Here is a 14,501-nt window from a genome sequence, read left to right as displayed (position 1 = left end):
TTCATATTGATTCTGATGCTCGTAGTAAACTTAATACAAAGTCTAAAATATGTTTTTTCATTGGCTATGGTGATGAGAAATTTGGCTATAGGTTTTGGGATGAACAAAACAGGAAAATCATCAGAAGTAGAAATGTGATATTTAATAAACAAGTTATGTACAAGGATAGGTCAACTGTAGTGTCAGATGTTACAGAGATAGATCAAAAGAAATCTGAGTTTGTAAACTTAGATGGATTGACTGAAAGTACTGTCCAGAAAAGGGGTGAAGAAGATAAGGAGAATGTAGATTCACAGGTAGATCAGAGTACACCTGTAACTAAAGTCCCAGATCTTCCAGGAACATTAGACCTTCACAGCATTATTCACCCGCTTTAAATTATCTCCTGTTGACTGATGGTGGTGAGCCAGAGTGTTATAATGAAGCCTTGCAAGATGAAAATTCAAGCAAGTAGGAGTTAGCCACGAAGGATGAGATGGATTCCTTGTTGGAGAATCAAACATGGGAACTGACTAAATTGCCAGTAGGAAAGAAGGCTTTGCACAACAAGTGGGTATACAGCATAAAGAATAAGTATGATGGTAGCAAACGTTATAAGGCAAGATTAATGGTTAAAAGGTTCTAGCAGAAGGAAGGCATTGACTACACAGAGATATTTTCTCCAGTTGTGAAGATGTCAATAATTAGACTAGTGCTGGGAATGGTGGCTGCAGAAAACTTACATTTTGAACAGTTAGATGTGAAGACGGCATTCCTTCATGGTGACTTGGAGGAAGATCTTTACATGATTCAGTCAGAAGGGTTCATTGTTCAGGGACAAGAGAATCTAGTCTGCAAACTGAGAAAGAGCTTGTATGGCCTAAAACAAACTCCTAGACAGTGGTACAAGAAATTTGACAGCTTTATGCATAGAATTGGGTTCAAGAGATGTGAAACTAATCACTGTTGCTATGTTAAGTTTTTTGACAATTCTTGCATTATATTACTATTGTATATGGATGATATGCTTATTGCAGGGTCTTGTATTAAGTAGATTAATAATCTGAAAAAGAAATTGTCAAAACAGTTTGCAATGAAGAATTTGGGAGCTGCAAAGCAAATCCTTAGTATGAGAATCATTAGAGACAAGGCTAATGGTACATTGAAACTTTCACAGTCAGAATATGTGAAGAAAGTTCTCAGCAGGTTCAACATAAATGAAGCTAAGCCAGTGAGCATACCATTGGGTAGTCATTTCAAATTAAGTAAAGAACAGTCACCAAAGACAGAAGAAGAAAGGGACCATATGAGCAAGGTGCCCTATGCCTCAGCTATTGGCAGCTTAATGTATGCTATGGTGTGTACAAGGCCAGACATTGCACATGCAGCGGGACAAGGCCAAACGTTGCACATGCAGTGGGAGTTGTGAGCAGATTCATGAGTAGGCCTAGAAAGCAGCATTGGGAGGCAGTCAAGTGGATTCTGAGATGTCTGAAGGGTTCATCAGATACATGTCTTTACTTTACAGGTGCAAGTTTGAAACTGCATGGTTATGTAGATGCTGATTTTGCTAGCGATATTGATAGTAGAAAGAGTACTACTAGGTTTGTATTTACTCTGGGTAGTACAGCTATATCATGAGCTTCAAATCTGTAAAAGATTGTTACTTTGTCTACTACAGAAGCTGAGTATGTTGCAGCAACTGAAGTTGGAAAGGGGATGATTTGGCTCCATGGTTTCTTAGATGAATTGGGTAAGAAGCAGGAGATGGGCATTCTATATAGTGACAGTCAAAGTGCAATTTTTCTTGCTAAAAATTCAGCTTTTCATTCAAAGTCGAAACATATACAGACAAAATACCACTTTACCCGGTATCTTGTTGAAGATAAGCTGGTAATACTTGAGAAGATATGTGGATCTAAGAACTCGGCAGACATGTTGACTAAGGGTGTCACTATTGAGAAGCTGAAGCTGTGTATAGCTTCAATTGGCCTTCTATCTTGAGAACAAGAGGATGAGTTGCAGGGATGAGGGATTGCTTTTGGAGGATAGCAACTGATGTTGGTGATTGAACTAGTCTCCAAGTGGGAGATTTGTTGGGTTTTGTGGAGTCTAGTTTATTTTTGACCCATTTTGTAGCCCATTGTAATCCTGTGCACAGGATATAAAAGCCACTTTTGTGATTAGGGTTTGTTAACTGTTGTTATGTTTTTAGAGAGAGAGAAAAACACTGTAGCTGCACTTTGTATTCTTTTCCCTCATAATAGAGAAATCACTGCAACTCCGTGGATATAGGCAAATTGCCGAACCACATAAATACTGTCTTGTGCATGTGATTTTTTTTCTTTGACGTGTGTTTTCTCTATTTTTTTTTGTTTCTCATAGGTTAAAATTTTGGCTAAATTCCCAACACAATTTAGGGGCTTCTTCTAGCCTCTTGAGTCCATAAGGATACTTTAGATCTTGTGATGATTCATTGTGATAACACAACAACAATTGCCTTTGCTAAGGATCCCAAATATCATGGAAATACCCAACGTTCTGTTATATGATATCACTACATTTAAGACATAGTTGCATACAAAGACTTGGTCTTGAAACACATTTTTATGAGTCATATGATTGTTGATCCCTTGACAAAGTCTATAGGAAAAGAGACCAATCAAGTTTATGTTACAGGTCTAGGGTTATGTAAATTGTAATGTTATGTTGTTTTTTAACAAACCATATATTTTACTTTTTTTGGGGATATTTGTTTTATTATATATAATGTTATTCAATTCATAATAATATGTTAGAACATACATATACCATGGAATTAAGTTTTGTGGTATGAAAGGTATATGTAGACAGGCTTAGATCGACTCACTTACGAGAGCTATCATTTTTGGTGCTTGAGTAGCTCGCAAAGTTGAGACATTATGTTCTATGATAATTTCTAACATACATCAAATGCCTTCACTATTTGCTGTTGTCTTCTCGGTTTCATCACCTCTTGGCCTTCCTGGACGTACGCATCTCACATTTGAAGCTGGACCTCCATTTTTTTTATCTTCAAGATCGTATCCTTGCCAATAATTTTAGTTTCCACCAAGGTAGCATTCACTCCCTGCCTTTTTCTTGTGATATTTAACAGAAAAGCTTTCTGTTTCTACTGGTCGATCAACTGTGGTGACATCTGGCTAAGAATTTAATTCTACTGTTAATTCTTGAAAAATCCGAGTATCATTAGATGGATTGGAGCAACAGATTGAAGAGTAATAAAAATTCTCTATAAAATAAATGCTCTACATTAATTTAAACTAGCTTGTAGTCCGTGATTTCACACGGAAATATTAACAATTGTAATGATAAAATGTTTATCTTGATAGATTCAGTTTTCACATTGAGCATTATGAATGGAATTAACTTAACACCAACATTTAAAAATCAAATTGCACACATAGCACAAAATTAAACTACAATTAGAAATTAATTTGATTCGATTTGAATTCTAAAATTGAACTTCAACTTAATATAATATATATGATTATATTTTTGTCACTTTTAACAAATTAACAAAACCTTAATCCAGATACACTGAAAACTATTAAAAATATAAGAACTGATTATTGAGCTTGGAATCTTCTTGGAGGCACTAATGAAACACTAATGTATGAGAGTGTGAAGCAAAGAAGAGTGGGATTGAACATTGTGTTTGAACCCAGCCTTGCTTTGAGAAATCCGTAAGGAGGAGGAGAGGGCAGTGTGTGAATCTAGTTGGTAGAGGTTGAGAGAGGAGGAGACATGGGATGACGATATGGAATTAGGAGAAAATGATGTTTTACTTTTATAGTCTTTCTAATTGGACTCCTTGGTTTTGGTTGTGAGATTAAAAGAGCTCCAGACTCTATTGAGATTACTTATAAAAGTGTGTAGGTGAGATATTCTTGCTTAGGCCAATGAGTATTATTATTGTGGTTTTCTTGGCTTCCGTGTTTAATGTTAATGCATCATTTATTTAGGCACAAAAATTAGAAAATTTAGATAAGATACATGACACAAAATTCGAGTCCAATTTATAATTTCCATAAAAGTGTATAGGTAAGATGTTCTTGCTTTGACCAATGAGCATTATCATTATGATTTTCTTGACTTTCGTGTTAAATGTTAATACATCATTTATTTGGACACAAAAATTAGAAAATTTAGATAAGATACATAAATGTTCTTGCTTAGGTCAATGAGTATTATTATTTGTGGTTTTCTTGGCTTCCGTGATAAATGTTAATGCATCATTTATTTGGGCACAAAAATTAGAAAATTTAAATAAGATACATGACACAAAATTGGAGTCAAATTTATAATTTCCATAAAAGTGTGCAGGTACGATGTTCTTACTTAGGCCAATGAACATTATCATTATGGTTTTCTTGGCTTCCATGTTAAATGTTAATGCATCATTTATTTGGGCACAAAAATTAGAAAATTTAGATAAAATACATGACACAAAATTGGAGTCAAATTTATAATTTAATTAATTTTTTTTTAAAGACAAATGGTGCAAAATTGAGAATCCAATTGAAATCTAATTAGATTTTCTCTCAGCTTCACCTATTATTCTTATTATTATTATTATTATTATATATTTTAAAAAATAGTTGTACATAATAAGATGAAAAAAATAAAAAAGAAGAAATAGTATATATAAACCTAGATCAACGAATGCATTGAAGAAATCACTGATTGCAATGTTATTAGTGAAGGTCTTAAATCTTTGAATTACCAAAATTGCTTTACATAATATAATAAAATAGTAGAATTTAGTTAGCTCAACTGGTAAAATCTTTGATAGTTAAATAAGAGATTTAGCCGAAGTTCAATTTCTGCCTATCCCAAAAACGTATTTTGATTTGATGCTAAAGAGTACAATTATCAAATGCGAATGCTACAAGTCCAAACTCTATATTAAAAAAAAAGTAAACCACAATAAGATGAGACCAAAAAAAAAAAAAAAAACCCCCAAAAATCCATATTAAGAATGCATAAAAAAAAAAAAAAAAAACCCTAAAAATCCATATTAAGAATGCACTATAAGTTAACATTGTCATTTTTAATGCCGTTTGCAATGTTACCAGTGGTATGAATTTAACTGGTCAATTTCTAAGAAAAAACCATTGTTCAAGGCAAATACAAATTTTCTATATCACTTTTTGTATTTTATTTTATGTTCTACCAATTACAACTTGCTATTTATTTGTTTAACTTTCTTTATAATATAGTCAAAGTTTAAAAGGGAAAAAATTAAACACATAACAAATTATAATCGATGGAATATAAAGGGAAACACAAAAAATAATTGAGCACATTTGTATTCGTCCAAGACCATCATGCCCGGTGGTTTGGATTATTGAATTGATTAAAGTCCGACAAACAAGTTCTAATAATTTGACTCAAGTGGTTTAGCCGTTTAGCACATCTTCTTATGTGCATTTTGATATTGAAATTCGAAATTTATGATGAAAGTAATATTGCACATGTTTAAAGTCACTATCTCCATTCAACCATAATCATGGATAAAACTTGGTTTTTTTTTTTTTTTTTTTAGGCATGGATAAATCTTGTAAGTTCATCAAAATGGACCACAAGAAAAGTTTTGTTTTTTTTTATTTTTGGGTCCAAAAACGCACTTATTGTTTACCATACGTAAAGTGATTTTGATATATAGACAAATGAGTACACGCTTCATCCAGTCATGGCATCTCAGATAATTACCATTTAACCCTCTCATGGCTCTATAAAAATGGACGTACGCCTCACACTGCAATCACATAAGCCATTTTCCTTCTTGCCCTTACTATCCTAAGCCAAAAGAGCCCTGGTTCTAACCCATCTTCTTTTGTGTGACACAAAAACATGGCCAGCTTGGTCCGGCTAGGTTCTTCACAGCAAACCAATAAGGGTGGCCTGAGCTTGTTTACCTTGTCCGACCATGAGATCTTGAACCAAATTTATACAACCCATGTCCATGATGATGAAAAGTTTGACGTTGAATCTCTTTTCATCATCGTCGAGAACATCCTTAAGCGTGCCACTGTCGTCGTTGACAATATAGTGCTGGTATAGTACCAACTTTTTCTTTTTTAAGAAAATGTTTATAATTTTGGATCTGAATGTTGAAACTTGAAATGCACTAATGGAAACATAATTCCATCTTAATTTTTTTTTTACAGTTTTTAATAATAGACTATCAGTTTAGTTCAGTTAAATTTTTTATTTTTATTTTCCCAGTTCGTTTATTTTTTTTATGACAAACCATGGTAAGACCATGATATCTCTCTTGGATTTTATGTGGGACTCAAATCTTAAGACACATTGCTCCAAAAAAAGCCGGACAAGAGGTCATTTTCCATTGGACTCAAATTTTCCCATTGTTGTTGAAATGGCTTCAATTATTAGAGAACGTACAGGACATAGAGATGAGAGGAAGTCATTTTCGGTTTGAAGTTTTTGTGTTTTACAATTTTGTTTTTTTTTTTTTTTGTGTTTTTTGTTTTTTTTTTTTTTTTTTTTTTTTTTGTAATTATAAATATTACATATCTCTTTCTCCTTTTAAAAAAAAATAATAATAATTTCCACTTCCTAATTACTGGGAATTAACTGCAGGGTACCCAAGCAACAGTCGAGCACTTGGAGGAGAAGATCCCTAAAGCAAGTTTTAGTCCACCAATATGTACACTCAAGAATATTTCCTGTGAGGTAATTATTTGTAGTTACGCAACAATTTTTTTTTTTTTTCCTACTCAAAGTCTCTGATGGGTTTTTATTTTTTTGAGTCACCCCCATGAATATTTTTATAATGATGAATATAAAATTTCAGATGCAATGCAAGGCACCTGGGGAAGAAATTGTTCACAAAACAGCACTCTCAATACTCAGCAAATTGTCAAACTATTCCTGGGATGCAAAGGCAGTGTTAACCCTTGCAGCTTTTGCTTTGGACTATGGGGAATTCTGGCTGCTTGCCCAGATTCAGTCATCGGACCAACTTGCCAAATCAGTAGGAACCTTGAAGAGAGTGCCTATCCTCCTAAAGCGCCCAACACTGCAGAAACATAAGCAAGCACTTATTGAGCTTAACAATGTGATCAAAGCCACACTGGAAGTGATTGAGTGCATCTTTGAGTTAGAGAAGCTATCAAACCATGACATAAAAGATGTACCAGCATTATCAACAGGCATGGAACATATCCCAGTTGATGTTTATTGGGCTATTGTGACTGTTGTAGCTAGCACCACTCAGCTTTGTTGCCTCATTAACGATGAGTACGTTCTAATCCAAGCCAAAAATACTTTTTTATTATTATTTTTAGAATGGAACTTTGTCTTACATGTTTTAGTTAAATAGTGGTTTAAATGGTTAAATCTCATTATTTTCAGGGAAAAGAAACCAGAACTATCCCCATTTTCTCAGAAACTCAATATCATTGTCACCAAGCTTAAGAGGCAGATAACAATTATCAGACAACAAATAGGTTAGATTTTTTTGGTTGTTTTACTTGTACATATACATACATACATACATACATACATATATATATATATATATGCAAGCTTCCTTGCATGTATTGAGTATAATGAGGAAAGATTTTGGTTAAATGCAGAGGAGACAGAGGCTTACTGGAAGTTGGTAAAGGTTTTTCGAACCCCTACGGAGATCATGGAGGTATTTAAGGGACTGATCTATACCAAGGACAGTGTGCAGCCTCTCATTGATGGTTCTACTAAAAAACCGGTATGCACTAAATCACATACTGATTTAAAGGTTTTTTACACTCATTTTTTCATTTACTTGGCAGGAAAAAGAAAAAAAAAAAAAAAAAATGAACTTTTTGTTTTTACTAAATAAATAAAAAAGAACTTTTTGTTTTTACTAAATAAATTAAAAAAGAACTTTTGATTCCCCATGCACGTTGTTAAAAAGTGAGCGAAGATGTTTGTTAAACATTTAAAACTACTCTAAAATTTCGAATTCAGGCTTTGTTTTTTGTTTTTTGGTGAATAAATCAGGCTTTGAAATCACCGCGTATATGGCTAGTCTTCTTTTCATAATGTATTTTATCCGAAACCCTTGCACCCATGACCAAACAAAATCAAGTTTCAAATAATTTTACAGTTTCCGGAGTTAATTTCCCTAAAAGACAAGACTTCAGATTAAAAGAACTAGTATTAGGGGCGCCAAGGGGAGGGGGGGGGGGGGGTGTAAACACTCCAGTTGTTATTTTACATCCAAACTAGTTCTAAGTATGGGTTCTAAAAATTTAGAACCTGTGAACAGTTGGTTTATAAGAACCAACTGTTCATGTGGACGTAAAAAAAAAAAATACTATTATTTTATTTGAAAAAGGTAAGAGAGAAAAAAGAAATGAAAGAGAGAGAGGAACATAATTTTTTATATTTGTAAAATGAGATAATAAATAAATAAAATAGATTTTAAAATTATAAAATGTTTTTTTTTTTTTAATTCCGAATGAAAATGCTCGAAGAGAGTAAAAATGAAAAAGAAAAAGAAGCTAATGGCCAATATGTGACAACTCAAGGGCACAGCACGAACCCAGAAAAGGGCAGGAGTGGCCGAGTGGGTGTGAGCGAAAATTATTATATTATAGGCTGTGCCTGTGGGGGCTCATCATAGGCATGGACCCGACATTTTTGTGAGAGGTTACCTACTCATGGGTGGTGGGGGTGAGAGTGATGACCAACTCTACATCTTTTGTTACACATTTATTTATTTATTTATTATTTCTTATAAATATTATTTTATTTGGTATAATGTAACTCTCACCTTCGCATAAATTCATCCATTTTTCCTTTTTATTTATTTGTTTTTAAATTCATAGATTGTCACATTTAAATTGTGACAAAATTACGATATAAAATAATGTGATCTTAAATTTTATTCGGGAGTAAAACTCAAATGGCAAATAATGTTTGCATAACATTTGATAGGTTTTACAATCTCATTGAGGATTTTTTTTTTTATGTTATTTTAAAGATTTAGTATTTTTTTATTTAATTTTAGGTCATTAATAAAAATATATATATATATATATGTATATATTACAAGTATCAATATCCATATACTTCTAAAGTGAAAAGAATTTTTTTTTTAAAAAAAAAAATAAGAGAAGAAAAAGACAACATCCACTGACTGTTTATTGTTGGCTAATAATAATGCTCATGGATAGACATGGCAAAACGGGCAGGTCGGTAGGGTTTGGGTCGGTCAATCGGGTTGTGGGTCAAATGGGTCACGGGTTAAAAAATGGTCATTTTAAGCGGGTCAAAATCGGGTTGCGGGTCGGGTCGGGTTGACCCGTATTTTTCACATGATTTTTTTTTTTTTTTTAATTTTAATAAAGAAACAACATGTATCTGTTATTTGGAAAGTTATACAACAAATTACTTGATGTAAAATGCATTATTTTGAATTCACCACTTATATCAAGAATGAACTCAGTTAAACTTATTAATACTTATTCAACAATTTTAAAATTATACAAATCCTAACATTACTATCTAAAACAAAATAACACAAAGATAAGTAAAACAAATACACAAGTTTTATTTCTACACAATATCAACATTCTAAATATAAAAAAATTACAAATGACTTATTGGATAACTCATTTGATAAAGAATAAAAATATATAAGAAATTTACAATCTTGAAAATTAATTTTATAATCTATTATCAGTTGTGGTTGACACTCTATTTCAATTTGAGATATACTTTAAATTTGATTGCTTACTTATTTATACATGGTCTCTTTTATGAATATCATATTATTGTTAAGCACACACACTCTTGGAAATATCATAATTTATTTTGAAAAGCCGTTTATTTTGGACATAATTATTAAAAAATAGGTCTAAGTATTCATAATTTATACTAATTTGATACTTTAGCTTCACTATTTTCACACTTGTGAATATTTCTCACATATCTACAATTTTAAATCTATGTTTTTAACTCTACTGTAACCAGATTATCTTGGCATGTATTTTGCTATTTGATATCTAAAAATATTTACTCATTACAGAATGTTTAACAATTTATCTTTCAATTAATTTGCATATAGTTATATAAATGTATCAATTTTTTCCTTAAAGTTCACAATAAACAATTAAACAATATTATTCTTAGTTTTACTATTTTTTTAGCCAAAAAAAAATTTTTAAAATGGTTCGGGTTGGTCGGGTCGCAGGTCGGTCGGGTTGACCCACAAAAACACGGGTCGGGTCACGGGTCAACCCGTTTTGCTTCGGGTCAAAAAATCGGGTTCGGGTCGGTATTTTCGGCAATGAAAAAGGGACACACATGTGAGAATCTCTTCTTTTTTTTAATAAAGTTGGATAAAAGAGACAAATGTATGCTTGGGTTCTTCAAAAAAGTCTACAAGCAATAGAAGGCTAGAAGGTCCTTTTTCAACATGCTTGATATCGAGTATCCTGTGCAGTTACCCCTTTCACTTCTTTCCACTTTTTTTTTTTTTTTTTTTGTTAATGCTAGCATCGTGTATTTTATATACATTTTGTTATAATTGTTTATAGATTGTGATTGGGGTGTATATGACACTATCATGTAAACTTATAATTTTTTTTCATTACTTTATTGTTTGTCATGTAAAACAATTATGACAAATTGTTTAAGAAAATATTTTCCTAGATATGATCGTTTGATGTCGGTGTCTATGCTCTTTTACATTATGCATAATTTTTTTTTTTTTGATGAATACATCATGCATAAAATGGATATTCCATATTAAAGTATGAATATTGTGTGGACCATAATTTCCTTTCTACACTGGCAAGGTACTTCGTTTGGGTAATGCTCTAATTTTACCCCACCTTCTTAAAATAGTGTATGCTTTTAAATATTTAATTATTTTGTAAATTTATGGAGTACTCTTAAAAGTTTATCTACTACACACAAATATAACTTTATAATACTTACACTTACCATACCATAAATTGTAGTTTGGCTGAACACAATGCGAAAATCGACAAGTTAAGAGTCATATCTTACATTTCATGTTTGAAATTGAGTGATAACACAAGTTTTTTGACACCTATAATTGTGTGGCACAAACAGGTTAACATTGACGTGTTGAAGAAGAAGAATGTCTTACTGTTCATTTCGAGTCTAGACATTACTGAAGAAGACATTTCAATTCTTAGACCAATTCATGATACTATTAAGAAGGAAGACCAGTATAAGATTGTGTGGATCCCAATTGTGGAGCAATGGACCGAGGAGTTGCAAAAGAAGTTTGAGATCTTGCGGTCTAAGATGCCATGGTATGCGGTGCAGTACTATTCACCAATAGCAGGCATTAGATTCATCAAGGAGAAGTGGCACTTCAAGGGTAAGCCCACCGTTGTCGTGTTGAACCATCAAGGGAAGGTGGAATGCGAGAATGCAATGCACATGATTAGGGTATGGGGAATTAAAGCCTACCCTTTCAATAGCACAGTGGAAGAAACTCTATGTACTTCAAAGGAATGGATTGGATCCATTGGAACTGGAGTTCATCCAAGTGTTGAGAACTGGGTAAGATCATTTAACCAATCTCTTACTCGTGCGCGCACACGCACACGTACAATCATACATGCACATTTTGAGAAAAGTTTGTAATGTGCATTCGAATAATATTTACATTTGAAATATGTTGTTAAATCAGATTAAGGACCAAAAGTACATCTTTTTCTATGGAGGCAAAGACAACGAGTGGATCACACAATTTACTAAAAGAGCAACTGCCCTTGCCAATGATCCAGTGATAAAGGAGGCAAGAATTTCCATTGAGTTGCTCTGCGTCGGAAAGGGCACCAAAGGAGAAGACAATGTGGGAATCCTTGGGCGATTTTGGACTGGTATTGAGAGCTTGTTCATTTCCAAGACTCAGAGGAAGACCGAGGCAGACGCTGTGTCATTAGAAATCCAGAAATTGCTTTCTTACAAGAATGAGAGTGGGTGGGCTGTGCTCAGCAAAGGTTCAACCGTTGTACTCAGTGGGCATGGGACTACAATTTTGAAGGTCTTGGAGGACTTGGACAAATGGAAGGAGCATGTGCGTGAAAAGGGCTTCGAAGTCATATTCAGAGAGTACCATAACAAGGTTCTTCACACTGCTCACATTTGTTGCCGAATTGACATTCCAAACACCAGTGGGAAAATACCAGAGAACATGAAATGCCCTGACTGTCCACGCATCATGGAAACATATATCAGCTTCAAGTGTTGCCACATTGATGGTACTACCAATGGGTTGCATTAAGTGGCTACCTTTTCTTCGGATCACGTAGGGTTGCACTACTAGTACTAAATTAAATAACGTGGCTACGTTGGTAACCTTATGCTAGTAGCAAAAATGACTAAATGAGATGTGACATGCATGGGGTTTAAATATTTATGTTTTGGTGTGATGTGATCTGATGCCACTTTTGTATTGTACGTTATGACTTGTGTTGTTACCCTCTTCTGGTTTGTGACTTATGAGAAGGAATGTGTGTAATCCTGCGGTATGGATGTTGCATTAACAAAAGTGGAATTCTTCTGGTTTTTACATTTTTCTACCATATCTTTTGCTTTCTTCTAAAGTCTAATTCCTTATATTAATTGCTTCTTTTAGGGGCAGTTTGGATTAAGGGGTGAGAGAGAGCAAAAGAGAGTAGAATAGAGTTGGCCGAAAATTAGGCTAATTTTTGGCTAACTCTACTCTACTCTCATCTATTCTTCCTCACATTCCCTCAATCAACACAGATCATTATGTACTTGAAGATCAAGCCTTACTATGGGTTCTACCACTTTTCACTCAATAATAATAATAATAAAATTCTTGATGACATGCCAATGTGAGGATTGTCTTACCTTCACATCATTAAATTTTTTTTTTTTTTTAAATGTTTATTTCATGGTTTTAAAAATTGGACTGATGAATGGCTGTACCAATTGAATTGGGAATTAGTCATGGAATCAGTTCAGTAAAAATTGGCATTTCAACCATAAAAACCATCGGTTCAACCAAAAACCAAACATATTTTTGGTTCCTTGAATATTTTGGTTTTTAAAACTATGGTTTGTTTTTACTTATGCCATCCACTAGGGACATAATTGGCTTACATGACATAATTGTGAGCATAAGTTCAATTGCAACAAGCTCCATAATAAAAGAGTCTATGGATTTAGAGCTGTGTATGTCACATTAGTAAGTACTATAGAAGATAGTAATAGATTTAGAGTTATGTCTCTTGTATAAACTTCCATTTTATTATAAGGATTTTGTTTTTCTTAGGATTGATAGGTGAAATTCCTCTAGAGTTTTTTGACCGTCGGAAAATTTGTTCCATTGGGTTTTTTTTTTTTTTTTTTTATTGACATTCCAAACACCAGTGGGAAAATACCAGAGAACATGAAATGCCCTGACTGTCCACGCATCATGGAAACATATATCAGCTTCAAGTGTTGCCACATTGATGGTACTACCAATGGGTTGCATTAAGTGGCTACCTTTTCTTCGGATCACGTAGGGTTGCACTACTAGTACTAAATTAAATAACGTGGCTACGTTGGTAACCTTATGCTAGTAGCAAAAATGAGATGTGACATGCATGGGGTTTAAATATTTATGTTTTGGTGTGATGTGATCTGATGCCACTTTTGTATTGTACGTCATGACTTGTGTTGTTACCCTCTTCTGGTTTGTGACTTATGAGAAGGAATGTGTGTAATCCTGCGGTATGGATGTTGCATTAACAAAAGTGGAATTCTTCTGGTTTTTACATTTTTCTACCATATCTTTTGCTTTCTTCTAAAGTCTAATTCCTTATATTAATTGCTTCTTTTAGGGGCGGTTTGGATTAAGGGGTGAGAGAGAGCAAAAGAGAGTAGAATAGAGTTGGCCGAAAATTAGGCTAATTTTTGGCTAACTCTACTCTACTCTCATCTATTCTTCCTCACATTCCCTCAATCAACACAGATCATTATGTACTTGAAGATCAAGCCTTACTATGGGTTCTACCACTTTTCACTCAATAATAATAATAATAATAATATTCTTGATGACATGCCAATGTGAGGATTGTCTTACCTTCACATCATTAAATTTTTTTTTTTAAATGTTTATTTCATGGTTTTAAAAATTGGACTGATGAATGGCTGTACCAATTGAATTGGGAATTAGTCATGGAATCGGTTTGGTAAAAATTGGCATTTCAACCATAAAACCCATCAGTTCAACCAAAAACCAAACATATTTTTGGTTCCTTGACTATTTTGGTTTTTAAAACTATGGTTTGTTTTTACTTATGCCATCCACTAGGGACATAATTGGCTTACATGACATAATTGTGAGCATAAGTTCAATTGCAACAAGCTCCATAATAAAAGAGTCTATGGATTTAGAGTTGTGTATGTCACATTAGTAAGTTCTATAGAAGATAGTAATAGATTTAGAGTTATGTCTCTTGTATAAACTTCCA

General features: G+C 33.3%; 1 protein-coding gene across 1 annotated transcript; it reads left to right on the top strand.

Moving 5' to 3' along the window:
• The first annotated feature begins 5,773 nt into the window (after window positions 1–5,773).
• LOC111994151 (protein SIEVE ELEMENT OCCLUSION B) lies at window positions 5,774–12,586 on the top strand. The gene is made up of 7 exons (XM_024026011.2): window positions 5,774–6,078; window positions 6,625–6,717; window positions 6,839–7,284; window positions 7,399–7,493; window positions 7,623–7,753; window positions 11,113–11,571; window positions 11,702–12,586. The coding sequence occupies exons 1-7, from the start codon at window positions 5,875–5,877 to the stop codon at window positions 12,296–12,298; spliced, it is 2,025 nt and encodes a 674-aa protein (XP_023881779.2). The 5' UTR covers window positions 5,774–5,874; the 3' UTR covers window positions 12,299–12,586.
• Window positions 12,587–14,501: the final 1,915 nt, after the last annotated feature.

This window comes from Quercus suber, unplaced genomic scaffold (assembly GCF_002906115.3).
Source record: "Quercus suber isolate HL8 unplaced genomic scaffold, Cork oak 2.0 scaffold_152, whole genome shotgun sequence".
NCBI lineage: Eukaryota > Viridiplantae > Streptophyta > Magnoliopsida > Fagales > Fagaceae > Quercus > Quercus suber.
Note: the sequence above shows the minus strand (reverse complement) of the source record. Positions and strands in the feature narration are given on the sequence as shown.

Bases quoted from the DNA above. Each gene is read 5' to 3' on its own strand.
- LOC111994151 (XM_024026011.2), top strand. From the start codon at position 5,875: ATGGCCAGCTTGGTCCGGCTAGGTTCTTCACAGCAAACCAATAAGGGT. The intron at 6,718-6,838 runs GTAATTATTTGT...ATAAAATTTCAG, and splicing joins TCAAGAATATTTCCTGTGAG to ATGCAATGCAAGGCACCTGG. The intron at 11,572-11,701 runs GTAAGATCATTT...TTGTTAAATCAG, and splicing joins ATCCAAGTGTTGAGAACTGG to ATTAAGGACCAAAAGTACAT.